This window comes from Giraffa tippelskirchi, chromosome 1 (genome assembly GCF_054371585.1).
Source record: "Giraffa tippelskirchi isolate mGirTip1 chromosome 1, T2T-mGirTip1v1.2.pri, whole genome shotgun sequence".
Classification (NCBI taxonomy): Eukaryota; Metazoa; Chordata; class Mammalia; order Artiodactyla; family Giraffidae; genus Giraffa; species Giraffa tippelskirchi.
In genome coordinates, this window is record NC_137275.1 from 105,002,656 (window position 1) to 105,025,465 (window position 22,810).

The 22,810-nt window shown below is 39.7% G+C and overlaps 2 protein-coding genes and 1 long non-coding RNA gene across 8 annotated transcripts in view; 1 reads left to right on the forward strand and 2 right to left on the reverse strand.

Moving 5' to 3' along the window:
• The window catches only part of LOC145504796 (neurotrypsin-like), a 73,676-nt gene that overhangs the window by 7,335 nt on the left and 43,531 nt on the right, over positions 1 to 22,810 (forward strand). Inside the window, 3 exon segments of the mRNA XM_081486093.1 lie at positions 8,658 to 8,796; positions 16,413 to 16,591; positions 21,182 to 21,332. Coding sequence (XP_081342219.1) covers positions 8,658 to 8,796; positions 16,413 to 16,591; positions 21,182 to 21,332 — 469 coding nt within the window.
• Positions 1,381 to 3,282, reverse strand: LOC145505759 (uncharacterized). The gene is made up of 2 exons (XR_014053278.1): positions 2,923 to 3,282; positions 1,381 to 2,297 (listed from the first exon to the last, which is right to left on the reverse strand). It is a non-coding gene; the product is annotated as an uncharacterized LOC145505759 (long non-coding RNA).
• The window catches only part of LOC145505463 (uncharacterized), an 82,458-nt gene continuing 66,439 nt past the window's right edge, over positions 6,792 to 22,810 (reverse strand). For 3 of the 6 annotated variants that reach the window (XM_081487648.1, XM_081487659.1, XM_081487668.1), the window contains one exon: positions 6,792 to 7,114. In XM_081487648.1, coding sequence (XP_081343774.1) covers positions 6,980 to 7,114 — 135 coding nt within the window. In that variant the 3' untranslated portion in view covers positions 6,792 to 6,979. Of the gene's footprint in view, positions 7,115 to 13,013; positions 13,139 to 20,181; positions 20,305 to 22,810 lie in introns of those variants that run through there. The other 3 variants (XM_081487730.1, XM_081487709.1, XM_081487720.1) reach the window with 3 other exon arrangements.

Here is a 22,810-nt window from a genome sequence, read left to right on the forward strand (position 1 = left end):
CTGACCATACAATCCTTATACAGGTATCCCCCACTTTTTGAAAGTTTGCTTTATGCCGCTTCACTTTTAAGAAAGACCTACATCAGTACTTGTTTTCGCTAACCAAAGGAAATCCAATTTTCACTTTTATGAAAAATGGTGAAAATTTACAAGTGCTCTCAGTGTTTGTTTTGCTGGGAGCCGTTATAAACTCAGGGCGATAGCGGAGGACAGAGGAGCCTGGCCTGCTGCAGTCCCTGTTGTAGCAGAGCTGAACACGACTTAGCAACTGAACATTATAGCGGCGGCGCACACCCCCCTCAGCAGCGAGAGTGCTGCCCCCAAGCGCCTTCTCCAGGAACTGCACTCAGTATATCAGCATCCGGCTGCCGCCAGTCTTTGAGCTGTGTCTGGGAGCATCTGCACTTTTCCTGTTTATTTTGTGCATTTCTTAGCAAGATGTTTCCTAAGATTAGTTGCTTCTTTTTTGTTTGTTGTTGTTGTAAGGTGTAGGTGTTGTTTTTTGACAAGTTGTGTCTGACTCTTGCAGCCCCATGGACTGTAGCCCGCTAGGCTCCTCTGTCCATGGAATTTTCCAGGCAAGAATACTGAAGTAGGTTGCCATTTCCTTCTCCAGGGGCTCATCCCGACCCAGGGATCGAACCCGTGCCTCCTGCATTGGCAGGCGAATTCTTCACTGCTTAGCCACCAGAGAAGCCCAGGAACAGAACTTACAAAGATGAATAAGAAATCACCTAAGTCCTCTGGTTAAGGATGCCCACTCTCTGGTTGAAATGTCAAAATAATACTAGGCATTTTTTATTACCTTTCCTGTGATATGTACGCTGGGAGACAGATAAACTTACTATTAAGTGTAGTTTAATTTCATCACTTAGAGTTGTACAATAAAATGTTAATACCCACACTATGTGTTTATGTGTGGACTTAGCTACTGAACAGTATAAACACAATTTGTAAAATTTTCTGCTAAAGTTATTTAAATGCATATATTGTCTTATTCTTTTGCATTATATTGTATAATGTTTTAAATGCATGAATAATTGGTGGTGGTGGTGTTCAGTCACTCAGTCGTATCCGGCTCTTTGCGACCCCCTGGACTGCAGCACTCCAGGCTTCCCTGTCCCTCACCATCTCCCGGATGGGCTTATAGATTTATGTAAGCCCAATGTAAATGGGTAGAATTGCTTATTCAAAAGATATGCTTTCATTTTGAACCTGACAAGTTCATATTTTTCTCAGTATGAAAGGTATCTACATAAATAATAAATGAACAATTAATATGAATTATAGATGAGGACTAATGGGGGTGAGTATAGTTCAGTTGGATATTTAAGGGGATGCTTCCTATGTTAAAAGATGATTTCATTTTGACATGGCATGATTTGAGTAAAATCTATTATTTCACAATGCTAAAGTGATTTCAGTTATGGGTAAGTGTAATCATTGACAAAATAGAATTCAGTTCAGTTCAGTCGCTCAGTCGTGTCCGACTCTTTGCGACCCCATGAATCGCAGCACGCCAGGCCTCTCTGTCCATCACCAACTCCTGGAGTTTACCCAAACCCATGTCCATCGAGTCAGTGATGCCATCCAACCATCTCATCCTCTGTTGTCCCCTTCTCCTCCCGCCCCCAATCCTTCCCAGCATTAGGGTCTTTTCCAGTGAGTCAACTCTTCGCATGAGGTGGCCAAAGTATTGGAGTTTCAGCTTCAACATCAGTCCTTCCAATGAACACCCAGGATTGATCTCCTTTAGGATGGAGTGATTAGATCTCCTTGCAGTCCAAGGGACTCTCAAGAGTCTTCTCCAACACCACAGTTCAAAAGCATCAGTTCTTTGGCGCTCAGCTTTCTTCACCATCCAACTCTCACATCCATACATGACCACTGGAAAAACCATAGCCTTGACTAGACGGACCTTTGTTGGCAAAGTAATGTCTCTGCTTTTAAATATGCTATCAAGGTTGGCCATAACCTTCCTTCCAAGGAGTAAGCGTCTTTTAATTTCATGGCTGCAATCACCATCAGCAGTGATTTTGGAGCCCAAAAAAATAAAGTCTGACACTGTTTCCACTGTTTCCCCAATCTATTTGCCATGAAGTGATGGAACCAGATGCCATGATCTTAGTTTTCTGAACATTGAGCTTTAAGCCAACTTTTTCACTCTCCTCTTTCACTTTCATCAAGAGGCTCTTTAGTTCTTCTTCCCTTTCTGCCATAAGGGTGGTGTCATCCGTATATCTGAGGTTATTGATATTCTCCCGGCAAAATAGAATACCTGAATACTATCAAATAAGCTGTAGGAAAAAAAACAAAACATAAAAATTAATGTAGCCTCCCCAACTGTACTTGAAAAATTCAACTAACTAATTCTCTATTCAGTTGTTTTTAGGCAATGTGATTATTTGGTGTATGTTTTATAATTAAGACAGAAAATGATCACTTAATATATTTTTCCAATTTTGCCTTTAGTAGAAGGCATAAGATTATATTTAATTCATTGTCAAATATGTGTACTAAATTGTCCAATATGTAATGGACTTTTGTTCTGTTTTTTTAATAGTTCATAAACTGAAATTTCTACATCACTTTCAGCTTTAAGTATACTTTTTGTCAAAGATCTGAATAATAGCTTGATGTCACCAGCATGAATTTCTGGTTCCACCAGAACAATAGAGCTGACTAAAATTAAGTATTTTGCGCCTCTGTGAAGTTCAGTAATGGATGAGAAAGGATTTGGGCGATAACATTAATTTTCTATTGCTCATTTATCAAACTGTGATTTTTACAAGATTTCAGAAATATTTATTTTTAATTCTGTTCAGAATACTGGGATGGATCTTTGTTTTTGCTGTTTTTTCTGTCACATGAGTGAGTGCTATTGTATAAGTATATTTTAAGGAGTTAACTAAATAGGCATACCTTTTCATTTCACTAATTTTGAAATGAGCTGGATTTAGAGAACAAAGATAACTGACATGTTTGGTTCCTTTCCTGATATTTCTTTTAGGTCTTCTTGAAGTATGGATGGTTTTGCCAGCTGTCCATGGAGAGATAATACCAGAATGGGTCTATTAGTTTGCTAGAGCTGCTGTAATGAGTACACAGACTGAGTGGCTTAAATAAAGAAACTTGCTATTTCACAGTTCTGGGGACTGGAAGTCCAAGATCAGTGTCAGCAGAGCCATACTTCCTCTCAAGACAGTAGGAAAGGATCTGGTCCAGGGCTCTCTCCTAGCTTCTGATAGTTCCTTGGCTTGTGGAAATGTAACTGCAACCTCCGGATGGCATTCTCCCTATGGGTGTCTGTCCAAATCTCTCCTTTTTATGAGATCATAGTCATACTGGATTGGAGCCCACCCTAATGATCTCATTTATCTTGATCCTCTGCAAAGACCCTATTTCCAAATAAATTCACACATTCATAGGCACCGGAGGTCAATGCTTAAGCATATTTTGGGGGGAAAAGAATTCAGCCCATCACCATCTTTCAACGATAACCCTGTATGCGAGACAGAATAAGAGACACAGATGCATAGAACAATTTTATGGACTCTGAGGGAGAAGGTGAGGGTGGGACGTTCTGGGAGAATAGCACTGAAACATGTATATTATCATATGTGAAACAGAACACCATTCCATGTTCGATGCATGAGACAAGGGCTCGGGGCCGGGGCAATGGGATGACCCGGAGGGATGGGATGGGGAGGGAGGTGGGTGGGGGGTCCAGGAGGGGGAACACATGTGAACCCATGGCTGATTCATGTCAATGTATGGCAAGGACTATTACAATATTGTAAAGTAATTGGCCCCCAACTAAAATAAATAAATTTATTAAAAAAAAAAAAAAAAGAATTCAGCCCACTGCAATAGCCTTGAGAACCGATGAAACTTGTGAAGAGAATTTTAATCTAGTTAACTCTCTTTCTCTAGATTACCTTGTATTGAGTGAGACTGATAACATGGCAGAAGAGAACCCCTCTGGAATGTCTCTTTGTTTTAGGAATCCCTATTTTTTTTTTTTTTTGTAGCTAAGTTATCCATAAAGCAAATTACTGTAACAAAAATCTTTTATGTTCCTTTTCCTTTATAAAAACTGGAGATGTGTTTACATAATAAAAAATAGTAGTAAACTAAAATGACAGTGATTTCAACATCTTTTAAAAATGTACTCATTTTTAATTGGAGGATAATTGCTTTACAATATTGTGTTGGTTTCTGCCATATGTCAACATGAATCAGCCAGAGGTATATGTATGTCCCCTTCTTTTTGAACCTCCTTCCCACCTCCCACTCCATCCTACCCCAAGTTCAACATTTTTGGCAGAGAATTAAGGTAGTAGAATTCTGACCATTGTTGTGTATTGGCACATTTTGCCTTTAAGTAGTTGTTTATACCAACAGGCTGGTACGACTGACAGTTTTCTTTGTTTTTTTGCAATAATTCTTTTCATGAACTCTAGGGGCTCCTCTCCATGACATGCCATCATGCATAGCTTTATAGTTCCAGACTTTTTTCTATTACTGGTTTAGTCTGTAAATTAGTAATGACTACTATAGTTGATCTAAAACCTCTGTCTGAGACTTCAAATTTTAGATTATTGTTATTAACACTTTTTAAAAAATAGGAATATTTAGAATAGAATATTTTTCCATCAAATTGGCACATGAGAGACTTTAAGACCATGCAACCCTGGATTCACTGAGGTGTTGCTGAGAGACATGAGCTGAGACTACGAGGAACATCGCAAAGTGCTGGGCAGAAGTAGGAAAGTATGAACCAAGGAAGACAGATCAATTTTTGGTAATAAGAGGCTGTGACAACGGAGCAATATTTACCAAAGAATCTGGTCTAGAATTTGTCTGAAGAATTTTATTGTTAGTAAGATAGTAATAAAAATGAGTTTACCAGGCTCTGGCCTTTGTGGATTGCTTTATTGTTTTATCCTCTCTCTCTCTGGTTTTTTTTTTTTTATTTCCTCTTGTAATTGCGTATCTATAAATTTGTGCAAATGTATAGTCCTAGAAATTTGTACAGTCCTAGAAATTTGTACAGCCCATGGGACAAATCAGCCTCCACTGGAGGATTAGCCTCAAATATAGATCACCAGAAAGCCACTTCTCTTGTGTTCTGTAGTATAGAGAAACTCTTAAGACTGTCTTATGGATCTGCCTGGCTAGTGTATCCCCATGTAATGTTTGGTAGATTTGTTGTAGTATTTCACCATCCTGGTGAATGCCAACATGGCAGAATGCATAAAGTGGTACCTGAACTATTGAAAAGTGCTTATTGCATCCCAAGTCTTTGCTCAGGTTTGGAGGCAAGGGACTGGTAGCAAGGGAGGGAATCTGGGAGGCAGTTTGTCATGGCTCTGCAACTGCTCAGTTGGTTGGCTCCGTAGCTTCCTCATCCATAAATTAAGGGAAACCAATTACAGTTCTACCGTCTTAAGCATTCTAAGAGAGCTAAGTGAAGCAAGAACGAAGTAAAACCAAAACCAAACAAAAACTACCTCCTGTCTCAAATGTATGTAGTATGAATTGTGTGTTCATGCTTTTCTTATCTTAGGCATATTATCGTGCTGATATTTTTTTTTTAAAGTTCTTTCAAAAAATTATTAGAAGTGTAAACCTCATAGAATTACATACCAGTAAGAAATACTCACTGAGTTCAAGGTAGATGATTACTCAGATATTTTGGAAATTTTTATGGCGTAAGGAAAGGATAAACTATGTGGAGGGGCACTGCTAGGCAGGTGTGTGTTTGGGGGATGTTGGTGTTGAGAATGGATTCTTCCAGAGAATTCGCTAGTCATTGACATGCAAACTGCCTTTCCAGAATTGCAAATATTTGTATCCATTTGTTAAAGGAAAATTGGATGAGCACTCCACATTTCTTGCCATATAACAAATACAGATAAACAAATCCAGGTTTTCACAGCATGTTTGGTGCATGTGAGAAATGATGGTAGAACTGATAATTGACCTGGAAATTATTCCCAGTGCTATCATTTTTGTTATAATGATGTTATGGTAACAATTACACATTATGCAGAGTTTTCTCCTCCTCATTTGTAGATAGGTGCCTTAATCATTTAGATAATATGCCTGCATCATTTCTTCTTTGAAAGCTTTTTAGTGATTTGGGCAATATTTTACATTTTATTGTGATTATTTAACATGCATGAGTAGAGTTCCAGTTTGTTTTCATTACTAGAACTTCTGTCCAACCCTTTGACATGAAGAATTTGATGGCGGTGGTATTTGTGGTGGTGGTGAATTAATAAACAGATAATAGATTAAACGGTTTCTCTGGTGGCTCAGCTGGTAAAGAATCCGCCTGCAATGTGGGAGACCTGAGTTCGCTCCCTGGGTTGAGATGATCCCCCTGGAGAAGGAGACGGCTACCCACTCCAGTATTCTGGCCTGGATAATTCCATGGACTGTATAGTCATGGGGCCACAAAGAGTTGGACACGACTGAGTGACTTTCACTTTCGGATTAAACATCATTTCAAATAACATGTGTTTGAGGTGAACAAATGAATTCTTTGATTTGAAAAAAATCAAAAGACATTTTTACTGTGCATGATATTAGTATTATGTGGGTCTCTATAGAAGACATTTTGTGATTATAAGAAATCATTAAAGTTCAGTTAAACTCTTTGGACATATTTCTTTAAAAATATTCTACAGCTCACACTTTTTGTTGTAGAAAGGGGGACCTCTTCTAAGGCCCAAGAGTAGGCTCTTGTCTGACAGTGAGAAAGGAATTATCTGAGGAGGCACATGTGCTGACAAAGCAAGAGATTTTATTGGTAAAGGGGCGCCTGGGTGGAGAGCAGTACTGTAAGGAAACCCAGGAGAACTGCTCTGCCCCATGGCTCACAGTCTTGGGACCTATGGTGATGAGATTAGTTTCCGGGTTGTCTCTGGCCAGTCATTCTGACTCAGGTCCTTCCTGTTGGTCCAGGCATTGCTCAGTCAAGATGGATTCCAGCGAGGAGGATTCTGGGAAGTTGGTAGGACATAGGGATTGGTGTCTCCTTTGGAGCTTTCCCAAATTCTTCTGGTTGGTGGTGGCTTGTTAGTTTCATGTTCTTTACCAGGACCTCCTGTCATAAAATAAATCATGAGATGGTTACTGTGGTGCCTGGCCAGGGTGAGCGGTTTCAGTTGGTGTTTCCCCCTAACATTTTCACTGAGCTAGACAGGGCTTCCTCTTGCTTGGTCTGAATTAAAGAAAGTTAGAATATATATGAATCAGTTTTAGATTATCTGCCATATGAATGATGCACGCTCACCTTCTCTCCTGAGTAATCAGGATTTGGCAGTGCAACTTTGTCTCCATTTGTTCTTGCCTCTTGTTTAAATTAAATGACACTTTGTATTTATCATGAGAGATAGGATATGTGTTTCTTAAATAGTTATATTTTTAAAGGATGATTGGGTGGAAAATAATAGTGATAGATGACTAGGCTAATGCAAATGAAATGAATGGATGATTTAGAATCTATTATTTTTGAAAAATAATTATAAAGCCATAGATTACTTTGAAATATGTAAAATGTGCCAGAAATTTTTAATAAAATTTAATTTCTTAACTTCTTTTACCTATGAAACAAAGGTCATCTTAAGTGACTTTTCACAGACTTTTATGAAATTTTTAAGTTGTCTGAGTTTGCTTCTACCTCTGCACATGTCTCAACTGCAGCCTCAGGACCGACTCTAAGAATAAATGCCAGTGAGAAGAGAAATGTAGTCCTTTGATGCACACTTAAAAAAAACTTGAAATATATTTGATATACGCTATTATGTTGGTTTCAGATGTACTGCATAGTGATTGCAATTTGCATATGTTATGAAATAATCACCACAGTAAGCCTAGTAACCACTTTGATCCACAGTTAAGGGATAAGACTTAAAATAGTATCTTCCCAGGGATGCTCTAATTTAAATTTTGACTCTTTTAAGACTGAGAAGAATGACTCAAATTATGGACTGTGGAGCAGCTGAGTGGGGATGATATGTAAAGAGAAGTGAAGTTCAAGGGCCATTCAGTTACACCACACCAGTCTCCCTAGGGGCAGTTTCCCTAAGACTAACATTAGACAGTATTTCTGACACTTAACACCTTTCTGAAATTTTAGACATTGTCTTTAGACTTCTCACAACTACTGGTAGAGGCTAAAAGGGGAAAAACATTTTATTCTTCTTTAGTGGAAGAACAGATAGAAGGAAGATACAACAGCCAATAACAGGTAACTTATAAACAGCATTGTATTTGTTTCTGTTTTTCTTTTTTTAAAATCTGTGATGTCTCGTGAAGATGGAAAGTGATACATAAGTGATAAGAACTTCCTATGTGATGTAATCAAACATGTGGGATGCAGTATCTGCCATTAGTCACAGTCTTCCACTTTTTCCCTTTGGACTTCTGTTTGCCTGGATAAAGAAAGAAAGTATCCTTAGCATTGACATCAGGATGTTAATTTAAAAAAAAGTGCCTGCTAAATCCTCTTTTAAAGATAGAAGGACTTGCTGTGAACAGTGAAAGCCTGGCTCTCTCAGCATGTTACCCGAGGACTCGTTCAGTATGTTCAGTGTGTTCAAACGGTTATGTTCTATTCAAGGATCTGGGGATTCTTTTCCATTTAGGGTCAGTCCGGCTTCGTGGTGGCAAAAGCGCCTTTGAAGGCACAGTAGGAGTGTATGAGAATGGAGCCTGGGGCGTCGTTTGTAGCAGCCACTGGGACGACGCTGATGCTTCAGCTGTTTGTCACCAGCTGCAGCTGGGGTGAGTTTGTTCATCCTTGACCGAATCTGTCTGCTGATACCTGAAGGGAGTGCTGGCCTCCCGCTGTTACCTTGGAGAGGTTACCTCCTCCTTCTCCTTCTCTCACGTTCCTCACTCACTTCTCTCAGGAGACTTTTAAAGAAAGGGTCCCCAATGGAAGGAGTGAGTTCCTTTACATACAAATGCATTTCACTTGTTACTACCCCTGCTGACTAGGAAATGCCTGCCAGAGACGCTCAGAGGGCTCAAACAAACCAAGTGCACACCAGGACCCAGGGACCCCACAGAGACTGAGGCAGAACTATGTTTGAGCCTCACTTGTGGAGGTGAGGGTCAGCAGTGGCCTGCCGCTGGGGCAGGGGCTCTGGGTGTAGCAGACCTGGCTATGGCATAAGCCCTTTTGGAGGAGGTCGGCATTAACCCCACCATAGAGCTGCCAGAACTTACACAGGACTGGGAAATAGACTCTGGGAGGGCACAAACAGAACCTTGTGTGCACCAGGACCCAGGAGAAAGGAGCAGTGACCTCACAAGAGACTGACCCAGACTTGCCGGGGAGTGTCCAGGAGTCTCCAGCGGAGGCATGGGTCGGTGGTGGCCTGCTGCAGGGCTGGGGGCACTGAGTGTAGCAGTGCATGCACGGGACCTTTTGAAGGTCACCATTATCTTCATTACCTCCACGATAGTTTGGCCTCAGGTAAACAGCAAGGAGGGAACACAGCCCCGCCCATCAACAGAAAATTGGATTAAAGATTTACTGAGCATGGCCCCGCCCATCAGAACAAGACCCAGTTTCCCCCTCAGTCAGTCTCTCCCATCAGGAAGCTTCCATAACCTCTTATCCTTCTCCATCAGAGGGCAGACAGACTGAAAACCACAATCACAGAAAACTAACCAATCTGATCACATGGACCACAGTCTTGTCTAATTCATTGAAACTATGAGTCATGCCGTGTAGGGCCACTCAAGACAGATAGGTCATGGTGGAGAGTTCTGACAAAACGTGGTCCACTGGAGAAGGGAGTGGCAAACCACTTCAGTATTTTTGCCTTGAGAACCCCATGAACAATATGAAAAGGCCAAAAATATGACACTGAAAGATGAACTCCCCAGGTGCTCAATATACTACTGGAGATCAGTGGGGAAATAACTCCAGAGAGAATGAAGAGATGGAGCCAAAGCAACAACACCACCCAGTTGTGGATGTGACTGGTGATGGAAGTAAAGTCTGATGCTGTAAAGAGCAATATTGCAAAGGAACCTGGAATGTTAGGTCCATGAATCAAGGCAAATTTTAAGTGTTCAAACAGGAGATGGCAAGAGTGAACGTCGACATTCTAGGAATCAGCGAACTAAAATGGACTGGAATGGGTGAATTTAACTCAGATGACCATTATATCTACTACTGTGGACAAGAATCCCTTAGAAGAAACGGAGTAGCCCTCATAGTCAACAAAAGAGTCCAAAATGCAGTACTTGGATGCAATCTCAAAAACGACAGAATGATCTCTGTTCATTTCCAAGGCAAACCATTCAATATCACAGTAATCCAAGTCTATGCCCTGACCAGTAATGCTGAAGAAGCTGAAGTTGAACGATTCTCTGAAGCCCTACAAGACCTTTTAGAGCTAACACCCAAAGAAGATGTCCTTTTCATTATAGGGGACTGGAATGCAAAAGTAGGGAGTCGAGAAATACCTGGAGTAACAGGCAAATTTGACCTTGGAGTACAGAATGAAGCAGGCCAAAGGCTAATAGACTTGTGCCAAGAGAATGCACTGGTCATAGCAAACACCCTCTTCCAACAACATGAGAGAAGACTACACATGGACATCACCAGATGGTCAACACTGAAATCAGATTGATTATATTCTCTGCAGCCAAAGATGGAGAAGCTCTATACAGTCAACAAAAACAAAACCGGCAGCTGACTATGGCTCAGACCATGAACTCCTTATTGCCAGAGTCAGACTTAAATTGAAGAAAGTAGGGAAAACCACTAGACCATTCAGGTATGACCTAAATCAAATCCTGTACGATTATACACTGGAAGTGAGAAATAGATTGAAGGGATTAGATCTGTAGACAGAGTGCCTGAAGAACTGTGGATGGAGGTTCGTGACATTGTACAGGAGGCAGTGATCAAGACCATCCACAAGGAAAAGAAATGTAAAAAGGCAAAATGGTTATCTGAGGAGGCCTTACAAGTAGCTGTGAATAGAAGAGAAGCAAAAGGCAAAGGAGAAAAGGAAAGATATACCCATTTGAATGCAGAGTTTCAAAGAATAGCAAGAGCGACAAGAAAGCCTTTCTCAGTGAACAGTGCAAAGAAATAAGGAGAATAGAATGGGAAAGCCTAGAGATCTCTTCAAGAAAATTAGAGATACCAAGGGAACATTTCATGCAAAGATGGGCTCAATAAAGGACATAAATGGTATGGATCTAACAGAAGCAGAAGATGTTAAGAAGACATGGCAAGAATACACTGAAGAACTATACAAAAAAGATCTTCATGACCCAGATAATCACGATGGTGTGATCACTCACCTAGAGCCAGACATCCTGGAATGCAAAGTCAAGTGGGCCTTAGGAAGCATCACTACGAACAAAGTTAGTGGAGGTGATGGAATTCCAGTTGAGCTATTTCAAATCCTGAAAGATGATGCTGTGAAATTGCTGCATTCAATATGCCAGCAAATTTGAAAATCTCAGCAGTGGCCACAAGACTGGAAAAGGTTAGTTTTTATTCCACTCCCAAAGAAAGGCAATGCCAACGAATGCTCAAAGTACCGCACAGTTGCACTCATCTCACATGCTAGTAAAGTAATGCTCAAAATTCTCCAAGCCACGCTTCAACCGTGAACTTCCAGATGTTCAGGCTGGATTTAACAAAGGCAGCAGAACCAGAGATCAAATTGCCAACATCCATTGGATCATCGAAAAAGCAAGAGAGTTCCGGAAAAACATCTGCTTTATTGATTATGCCAAAGCCATCGACTGTGAGGATCACAATCAACTGTGGAAAACTCTGAAAGAGATGGAAATACCAGACCACCTGACCTGCCTCTTGAGAAACCTGTATGCAGATCAGGAAGCAACAGTTAGAACTGGACCTGGAACAACAGACTGGTTCCAAATATGGAAAGGCGTACATCAAGGCTGTATATTGTCACCTCTGCTTATATGCAGAGTACATCATGAGAAATGCTAGGCTGGATCACGCACAAGCTGGAATCAAGATTGCCGGGAGAAATATCAGTAACCTCAGATACGCAGATGACACGACCCTTATGGCAGAAAGTGAAGAACTAAAGAGCCTCTTAATGAAAGTGAAAGAGGAAAGCGAAAAAGCTGTTTTAAAACTCAACATTCAGAAAACTAAGATCATGGCATCTGGTCCCATCACTTCATGGCAAATAGATGGGGAAACAGTGGAAACAGTGGCTGACTTCATTTTTTCGGTCTCCAAAATCACTGCAGATGGCGACTGCAGCCATGAAATTAAAAGATGCTTCCTCTTTGGAAGAAAACTTATGACCAATATAGACAGCATGTTAAAAAGCAGAGACATTACTTTGCCAACAAAGGTCTGTCTCATCAAAGCTGTGGTTTTTCCAGTAGTCATGTATGGATGTAGAGTTGGATTCTAAAGAAAGCTGAATGCCAAAGAATTGATGCTTTTGAACTATGGTGTTGGAGAAGACTCTTGGGAGTCCCTTGGACTGCAAGGAGATCCAACCAGTCCTACCTAAAGAAAATCAGTCCTGAATATTCATTGGAAGGACTGATGCTGAAGCTGAAACTCCAGTACTTTGGCCACCTGATGTGAAGAACTGACTCATTTGAAAAGACTCTGATGCTGGGAAAGATTGAAGGCAGGAGGAGAAGGGGACAACAGAGGATGAGAAGGTTGGTTGGATGGCATCACCGACTCAATGGACATGAGTTTGAGTAAACTCTGGGAGTTGGCGATGCACAGGGAGGCCTGGCGTGCTGTGGTTCGTGGGTTCGCAAAGAGTTTGACAGAACTGAGCAACTGAACTGAACTGAATTGACTAGGAAATGGGCAGAAGCTGAATGGTCCAAAAATAAAAGCATCTTTTGGTCTTTGATCTAACAAATGGATTCTTCAGTGCCAGGAAACAAAGAATTGGGTCCTAAGAGTTTTATTTTCCCAGTAGCCTCTACAGCCTGTGGTTGCTGTCATTCGCTTTTACCTTGAGCCAGCCACAGATTCCCCTGTTGTATGTGTGTGTGTAGGAGGTGAAGTTCATTTGTAGTTTCATCCCATGCTGAGTAAGGTGTGATATCCTGGGACATAGGTTTCTGCACTGAGGAGATTCTGTAAGAGATGGCAATTTCCCTCAGCCCAGCAGCACCTGTCATCCTGAGAAGTTGCTGGCCGTTCCTACCACCCTCAGTTCCGTTCAGTTCAGTCACTCAGTCGTGTCCGACTCTTTGCTACTCCATGGACTGCAGCACACTAGGCCTCCCTATCCATCCCCAAATCCCAGAGTTACTCAAACTCATGTCCATTGAGTCAGTGATGCCATCCAACCATCTCATCCTCTCTCACCCTCTTCTCCTCATGCTTTCAGCCTGACCCTAGGCACTCTCCTTAAAATGGACTGGTGTACACTGACTCCCACCATGCCCAGTACCTTTATGCTTTGTCTCAAGGGGTTTCCCAGGAGCAGAAGTTTCCATTTTGGAATTAATGGTTTTTTGTTGTTGTTGTTATTGTTCTGCTTTTCTGTATCATTTATTTTTTCCAAGTATACATGCCCTATATTTTTCTTGACCTTTATCACCAAGGATCTTTAAAAAGCTTGGAAAATATCTTGTTATGAAAAAAATAAAGGTTAAAAGGCCTGAAAGAAAAGCTTTCTATTTGCAAATATTTTAGATTAATAATCAATGAGTGGTAATATCTAATGTGATGACACAAATGAAAAGGTTAGTCAAGTGCAGTCAAATCAGTAAGAATTTTAATTTGCCCGTTTCCTGTCTTCTCACTCGGAAGGTGGGAAATTAGTATTTAGTACAGGCGAACCTTGCAGGCTTAAGTTTTATTCAGACTTTTGATTCTATTAGAGTAGCAAATAGGGTTAATGTAATACTTAATTGATGCTTTCCAACTGTGGTGTTGGAGAATACTCTTGAGAGTCCCTTATACTCAAGGAGATCAAACCAGGCAATCCTAAAGGAAATCAACCCTGAATATTCATTGGAAGGACTGATGCTGAAGCTGAAGCTCCAGTACTTTGGCTACCTGATGTGAAGAGCTGACTGATTGGAAAAGACCCTGATTCTGGGAAAGATGGAAGGCAGAAGGAGAAGGGGATAATGAGATGGTTGGATGGCATCACCGACTCAATGGACATGAATTTGAGCAAGCTACTGGAGATGGTGAAGGAAAGGGAAGCCTGGTGTGCTGCAGTCCTTAAGGTCTCAAAGAATTGGACACGACTGAGCGACTGAACAACAACAACGATACTTAATTAGGCTTCCTTGGTGGCTTATCGGTAAAGAATCCACCTGCCAGTGCAAGAGATGCAAGTTCTATCTCTAGGTCAGGAAGAGCCCCTAGAGAAGGAAGTGGCAACCTGCTCCGGTTGTCTTGCTGGGAAATCCCATGGACAGAGGAACCTGGCGGGCTACAGTAAATGGGATTGCAAAGAGTCAGACACAACTTAGCAACTAAACAACGATTAGTTAAGTTAGTTAACTAAACAATTAGTTAAGTTCAGCTACAACTCACTAATTTTTTACAATGAGGGTTAAAATAAATCAGGATAAAAGCAAGAGGAGAGAGCCTACAAAGAGTTATGGTGTTAGCATGTTAATTACTGATTTTATCCCCAGTGGTTTGTTTGGCAAACAGTCCTTGGCTGGTTGGGCAAGTCACAAAGAATGTTGGCTTGATGCTTTTTCTTTGACAGCCTGAAGGTGTAACAATTTGTAGGTTGATGTCAGTGTCTTCCTTCATGGACCTTTCTACCTGTGCTTTTATTATCCCTGAAAAGCAGGGAAGAATGAAATTTTCTATGAGACTGACATAAGAAAACAAAAATGGTACAAATGAACTTATTTACAAAATAGAAATAGAATTACAGATGTAGAAAACAATCTTATGATTACTAAGGGGGGACAGTAGGGAGGGATAAATTGGGAGATTGGGATTGATATATACACACTACTATATATAAAATAAATAATTAATAAGTACCTATTTTATAGCACAGGGAACTCTACTCAGTGCTCTGTGATGACCTATATGGGAAAATAATCTAAAAAAGAATGGATATATGTATATGCATAGCTGATTCACTTTTTTGTACAGCAGAAAGAATGGATATGTGTATATGCATAACTGATTCACTTTTTTGTACAGCAGATACAACACTAAATCAACTATATGCCAATAAAATTTTCTAAAAAATTTTAAAACAAAACAAGCTCTGTAGTGGAGATGTGAATTACAGAGATCCTCTTGATTGATAAGGGACTTCCCTGGTGGCTCAGAGGTTAAAGCGTCTGCCTCCAATGCGGGAGACCTGGGTTCGATCCCTGGGTCGGGAAGATCCCCTGGAGAAGGAAATGGCAAACCACTCCAGTATTCTTGCCTGGAGAATCCCATGGACGAAGGAGCCTGGTAGGCTAGAGTCCACGGGGTCGCAAAGAGTCGGACACGACTGAGCGACTTCCCTCCCTTGATTGATAAAAGAATGTAAACTATCTTTATGCAAACATAAACTTCAGATAAGCTGATCTGATTCCTTCTGTCATCTCTTAGTAGTCCATTAATAAAAAAGAATTTCAAATAAGAGCAGAGCAACCTGGCTTTATTGCTGTCAAGACAGATTCATATTTTAGATACACCCCAAATATTTATTGTTGGGTTAATGGAAGCTGTAGCATGGAGACAGTTCTAGAGATCATCATGTTATTCAGATAAGCATTTAATCTTTTAAAAATTTAATTTAAGCTTTGTACATATTAGAGGTTAAAAGTATGTAGACTAGATGAGTTTTCTCAATTGATTTCAAAAGTTCATTAGCAAATACTATTATATATATATAAATTTTTTAAAAATGGGAATGGATTGCCTCTCTTGATATTACCTTGCTTAGATGTGGCAATAATAATTGTTTTGAAAATGACAGCCTAAAATATTGGAATAGGAAAGAATCTTCAAGCATCCAGACTTCTTTCATGTATCAGAAGGAAGGACTTAGAGACGTGTTAGAGTAATTTGCAGCTGAGTGCAGACTAGAATCCAAGTCCCACTAGATCACATGACAGACACACTTCTTCCATATAACCATCCAGACTCCTGTTTTATGTCTGTAGTATTTGCCCATTTTCTTCTAAAATCAGCTGTAGATAAAGGCACATGCCTAGCATTATTCAAGGTTAATTAGAAAGATTGCCATAGATAATCACCCTGTTCTGATCTAATATTTTGATTTCCTTGAAATTTACATAATCCATTATGTTTGTCTTTTTCTTCCACATCCACCTTTTTTGACTTTTTCAATTTTTTTAAAACCCTTGTGCTTTGATAAAAGTTAGCCTACATTTGATAAACCTAACCTTGAGCATTGTACTTCCAGAGGAAAAGGAGTCGCAAAACAAACCCCGTTTTCTGAACTGGGCCTTATTCCCGTTTATTGGAGCAATGTCCGTTGCAGAGGAGATGAAGAAAATATACTGCTTTGTGAAAAAGACATCTGGCAGGGCAGGGCATGTTCTGAGAAGATGGCAGCTGCTGACCTGTGTAGCTTTTCCCATGGTGAAAAAAAAAAATTTTTATTCCCTTGCTTTACTTTTATTCTGTTTTCAGCATTCCAGATGAAAAACATGTCTTAGTTGAATGTTTTCCTAAGCGTTGAAATACAGACCTGAGTCTGAATCATCATAGTCTATCAACAATCTAATTAGTCTTCAAAGGAATTCATGTAACAGTCGGATTTCCATTTGAACTCAGTTGTTTTTTTTTTTAATTAAAAAATTTTTTGATTGCACCGAGTCTTGACTGCTGTGCACGGGCTCTCTCTAGTTGCAGTAAGTGGGGGCTACTCTCTAGTTGCAGTGCACGGGCTTCTCATTGATTGAGGTGGCTTTTCTTGCTGTGGAGCACAGGCTCTAGATCATGCAGGCTTTAGTAGATGTGATGCTTGCACCTAACTGCCCCCTAGCATGTGGGATCTTCCTAGACCAGGGTTTGAACTGGTGTCCCCTGCATTGCAAGGCAAACTCTTAACCACTGGACCGCCTGAGAAGCCCTGACCTCACTTCACATATTTTCTGTTTTAATATAATTTGTTTATAGGATTATTATATACTGTATATGAAACACTTATTTGGGTAATGAAAAATTGTGATGGAATCAAGTTAAAAGTCATCTTGAAACCAAATATAAAATACAGAAACTATAATAAAATGTTTTCACTTTATAAAATAGAATAGAATCATAGTTATTAGCATTATTCTTTGAAGATAGCACATTCCATAAAACAAATCGCTACCTTGGATAAGGGCTCCTATGCATGATGTCCTAGGCATTCAGTTCAGTTCAGTCGCTCAGTCGTGTCTGACTGTTCGCGATCCAATGGACCGCAGCATGCCAGGTTTCCCTGTCCATCACCAACTCCCGGAGTTTACTCAAACTCATCTCCACTGACTCAGTGATGCCATCCAACCATCTCATCCTCTGTTGTCCCCTTCTCGTCCTGCCTTCAGTCTTTCCCAGCATCAGGGTCTTTTCAAATGAGTCAGCTCTTCTCATCAGGTGGCCAAAGGATTGGACCTTCAGCTTCAACATCAGTCCTTCCAATGAACACCCAGGACTGATCTCCTTTAGGAAGGACTGGTTGGATCTCCTTGCAGCCCAAGGGACTCTCAAGAGTCTTCTCCAACACCACAGTTCAAAAGCATCAATTCTTCGGCGCTCAGCTTTCTTTATAGTCCAACTCTCATATCCATACATGACTACTGGATAAACCTTAGCCTTGACGAGATGGACTTTTGTTGGCAAAGTAATGTCGCTATTTTTTAATATGCTGCCTGGGTTGGTCATAACTTTCCTTCCAAGGAGGAAGCATCTTTTAATTTTATGACTGCAGTCACCATCTGCAGCATTGGTGATTAGTATGTGGTTTTGGTATACAGATGTGTGTATGATCATGTGAACGGAAGCAGCAGGAGAAGCTCCCTTTGCTAGTTATTTTTCCTTGTTTGGGATATTCTTTCTAGGCTTTTAGTTTCACAATTGTGGGTGGGTTTTCTGGGGTCCGTGATTGTTTTAACGTGTGACCACAACCTGTGGCTATCACACCTTTTTGGATTTTCTTGGCGATAGTAGCGTGATCAGATGTCCCAGGTCTTAGAATGCCAGCAGACAGCCGAGGGCAATGGTTTCTGATTGAGTACAAGTATCAGGGAAGGAATTGACACACTCCCTCTGCAAAACATAGGAAGATCCAAGCTAGGGTCATTCCTGTGAACTGACTGGAAGAACCAATGGAAATGGTGCAAGATATCACACAAGTGTGTGCTTGGAGAGCTACAGTCCTTTTGTGGATGCAAGGTGCATTCTAAGTCTTTATGTCTTGTAAGTTTTTCCTTTTCTTCCTTTGCCTCTCCACCTCTTGGTAATCCTACTTGTGGCAAACACATGTTTACACATTGCTACATCAGGGATGCTGTGCATCGGGCTCAACAGTGCACTGCTTTTTGTAGACATTGCTTGTATTCTGTGTTCAACTGAACTGATAAAGTATGTTAACATTTTTCAAGTAGTGAAGTAAGTAAATTTTTGAAAACAATCCTTTTTTTTTTTCAGGGTTTCATAGTACTTTATTTTATTTTTAATTTGATTTACGGTGTTGTGCCAGTCTCTGGTGTACAGCAAAATGACTCAGTTATACACACATACAGTTTGTAGTACTCTAAAAGCCTGCATTTAATTCTAACAACAATGGGAAGTCAGTATATTTTTTTCAGGCTCTCTGTCTACTCTTTTTTTAAAAAAGCTCTCCATTCTCTATAATCTATCCACTTGTTTATGCTCTGGCTGCAAAGATAAATTTAAGGTTGATGTAAGCATATATAAAATATCGAAGGTTGAGATAAATTAGAAGTGAGAATGAAAAAATATGCTTTTATGGTAAATTAAATGAGAATATGAAAACAAATAGCTCAAATCAGCAAACACTGAGTCTATCTTAAGGCACAGCAGCAGACCTTTAACATTAATACTTTCTTTTAGTTTGGAATTTACATTTAGCATCTTGGCATTTAGTACTTTTCCAACACTTACAAAGTAGAAGATCGTATCTTTGTATTGGACATAGGAAATATCAGTATAAATGAAAATGTCTGGGAGTTTTATTTATCCATAAGTTAAATACGAGTCAACTACTTCACTGAAATTTCTTTCAAGTGATTTTTTTTTTGTGCGTGTATTTATTGGGAAGATGTGAGATGGTGACTAAATTTTGTCTTTGAGCTTCTCTATATTTTCACAAATACTTATACAACCAGTGTAAAAACTACATTTAAAAATAAAGCACAACGTTTAAAAAAATGTAAGGTAATTATGCCATAATGTTTCTAGGTTGTAGATAATTTTAAATTTCCTTTTAAATTTTTTTTTTTTTTTCTGTTTTCTCCAAGCTTACTATGGAGGTGGGGAGAGGAGAAGCAGAGAAGGATATAATAGTTTAAGAAATTTATGCTGTTTCTATTGGTTTGTTTCTATATTTTCCAAGCTTCTTAAAAGAAAAACATAGTAACATGTAAATTTAGGTTTCTTGTCATAATTCAGCAGTCATTAATTATAAGAAGCTGCTATATACTGTTGAGAACAGTTATGTTTATTAAACCTACCTTTATCCTTTTCCAAATTACAAGTGCTAGTTGACTTATGTAAGAAAACTGTGTTACAAATATCAGAGTATGAGTATATGTACATGTTTGCTAATCTAAATCCCTTCTCTGGTGTGATATTTGAATATAAATATGAATGTCCAAGTACCATTTATTGATAGCTGCTTATACTGTGGAGGAATTAGAAGCATATTTCATGTGGATAAATGATGAGTATTTGGCAAAAGATAACACTAAATTTCCTAATAGGGACCCAGCCTGTTCTGAACCTTTGACCATCTCACATTCTTTATTCCAGAAAAATTAGAGGGCCGTTCTGTTTCCCAAACACATACAGCTTTGTGTTTCTATGCTTGTGTTCATTCGGTTCATTTTGTCTGAAGTGCACATCCCCCATGTAGAACTTATGAAGTCCCATCCATCATCTTGGCCCTCTCAGCTACAGCTCCTTTAGAAGAGATTCCCTAATTTCCTCCGGGGGTGGGCGAGCACCTTTTGCATCTGAACCCCTGCAGGGCCTTCTCAATGGTCTCCCATCTGTACTCATGTTGTCCATATCCCGAGGCAATATACTTCTTAAGGGTAGCATTTGTGCAGTGCCTCTCTGCCTAACAGCTGTTTAAGAAACAGAATTGAAGGAGTGGATATCAATAGTTATTTTTCGTTGTTTGGGATATTCTTTCTAGGCTTTTAGTCATCGTTTGCCAATCCAGTCAGTCAACAAATATTTATTACATGCCTTCTACATAGCTGGGTATCTGAAGTACTTGAGTGAAAGGGAAAGGCGTTCCCTGTGTCCTCAATTCTAGACTAAGAAAAAGAGAGAAAAATTAAAAAACTGATGAAGCTAGATAAGGGCATTGTAGACTATAATAAGGAATTTGCATGGGGAAGCCTCTGGTATTCTTCACAGAGAATGAATTGATTCATACACAAATGATGAACTGATTCATACACAAATGAATCTTCAATATTGTTTTTTGAAGGTACTGGCTGTGATGTCCACCAGCTTCTTATAATGTGATAATGTTAACTTTGACTTGATCTCTACAAATGTAGAAATATTTCTATGCTGAAAGCAAGTATGTCATAGATATAAGTGCCATTCTTAATAATTACATGTTGGTAATTCTCAAGTTACTGTAAATAAAAAATCAATGCTATCCCCCACAATACCATAAAAATCAAATGGATTTCCAATAACTGCAGTTTTGAGTGTGTCTTTTCTGGTTTCTGAGGTCCTCGGGAAAAAGTGAATTTAGACTGCTTCCTCTTGACAGCTATTTGTATGAATGTAATTCAAGTTGGAGGATTTTAATCAGTTGAGATTATCATAAAATATATTAGACATGCGTGGGTATGTCCATATTGCTGAAGTGGCTTATTAAATATAACTTTATGATTGAGAATGGCAAAGAAATAGAATATACCTGATCTTCTATAGCTCAGTATGAATGTGTAGGTTTAATTTGTTGTTAATTTCATATCGCAGGCCCTGCGTTCCCCATCCTGCGCCTTGCTGGGGGGAGCAGTGTGCGTGAGGGCCGAGTGGAGGTCTACCATGCCGGTCAGTGGGGGACAGTCTGTGACGACCAGTGGGATGATGCAGATGCAGAAGTGGTCTGCAGGCAGCTGGGTCTGAGGTTGGTTCTTCTTCTTTTGTTTTGCTTACATTTCTAAGTTTATTACTTCCATACCCAAAGATAGGTGTGTTTAAATTGCACATTTCTTTGAACAAGTAGAAAAAGCCACCTTTTTGATCATTGTATTTGGCGGTAGTCTCCTTGAAGAGAATGTCTATGTACCTATAGATCTAACCTGTTTGTATCTGAATTCAACTGATTTTGTATCCTTAAGAACCTTAAGCCTTTTACCACTTTTTATCGGGAGCCTTTATAGGACTCCCAGGTAGTAACTAGCACGGTCAACTGCAGTAACTTACCAAAGTCATATGATGAAACTAGTTGTGAGGCTTTAACTGAAGTTCAACTTCTTTCCCCCAAATATCGTCTAAACTTTTGCCCTTTGCTCCTTATTTGTTAGGTATGTGCTTAGAACAAAGAATGTTTATTAATGTTCAAAGGAAATAATTCCTATGCAGGATATGGCAATGAAGCTTGTGGAATAAAGACAGAAAACCAATATTATATGTTGCTTTAGTTATGGTTACTTTGGAATAGTATGGTATAATTGTGTATCCTCTGATCCTTGTCTTTAGTGATTTTGAACATTGGTATAGCAGGCCTAAAAGTTTCTCTGAAATTATACTGGCAGATCTTCTGAAGTTGATATTTTACTTTAAATTGGAAAAAAATTATTTAGCATGTTGTGGCAGGTAGGGGTGGGTTGATGTGGAGACCTCTCAAAATTAAGTCTTCTCAGTTCTTGTTTCACTTTGTCCAGTTAAGCATAGTCTTTGACACTGGAGCATGATTTTTGAACCTTGAACCGTAATTTTTTTGCAATTGTTTTTGCAACTGACCCCTCCCCTCCCACTTTTTCAAAACTGTAGGTTAATATTAAAGTATTTTAAAACAAAATAAAGGTGTTTCAACATTTTACCTCTAAATACTTCAGTGTATACTTCACCTTTTAAAAATAAGAACATTGTCCTACATAGCCAAATTATCATCACAACTAATGTCAGTGGTAATCATTCTTACATTGTTTAATATCCTGTAATATTCAGATTTCCATAGGTGTTCCCACCATGTCCTTGACGGATGGTTTCTCTGTAGCAGAATTTAGCCCAGGGCCTTGTGGTGCATCTGGACGTTATACCCCCAAAGTCTTTTAATCCAGAACAGTTTCTTGTTTTTCCTAACACTGACTTGTTGCAGAGACCAAAGACCACACCAGTTGGTTTGTAGAATATCCTCCCTTCTGAATTTGTCTCATTCTGGTTCTTGTAACTTCTGAAATGGGAGGCTAGATCCAAAAGTTTGATTAGATAAACATCACTCAAGTATTTGCTTCCCAGGTGGCGCTACTGGTAAAGAACCCACTTGCTAATGCAGGATACTCAAGAGACCTGGGTTCGATCCCTGGGTTGGGAAGATCCCCTGGAGGAGGAAATGATAACCCACTCCAGTATTCTTGCCTGGAGAATTCCATAGACAGT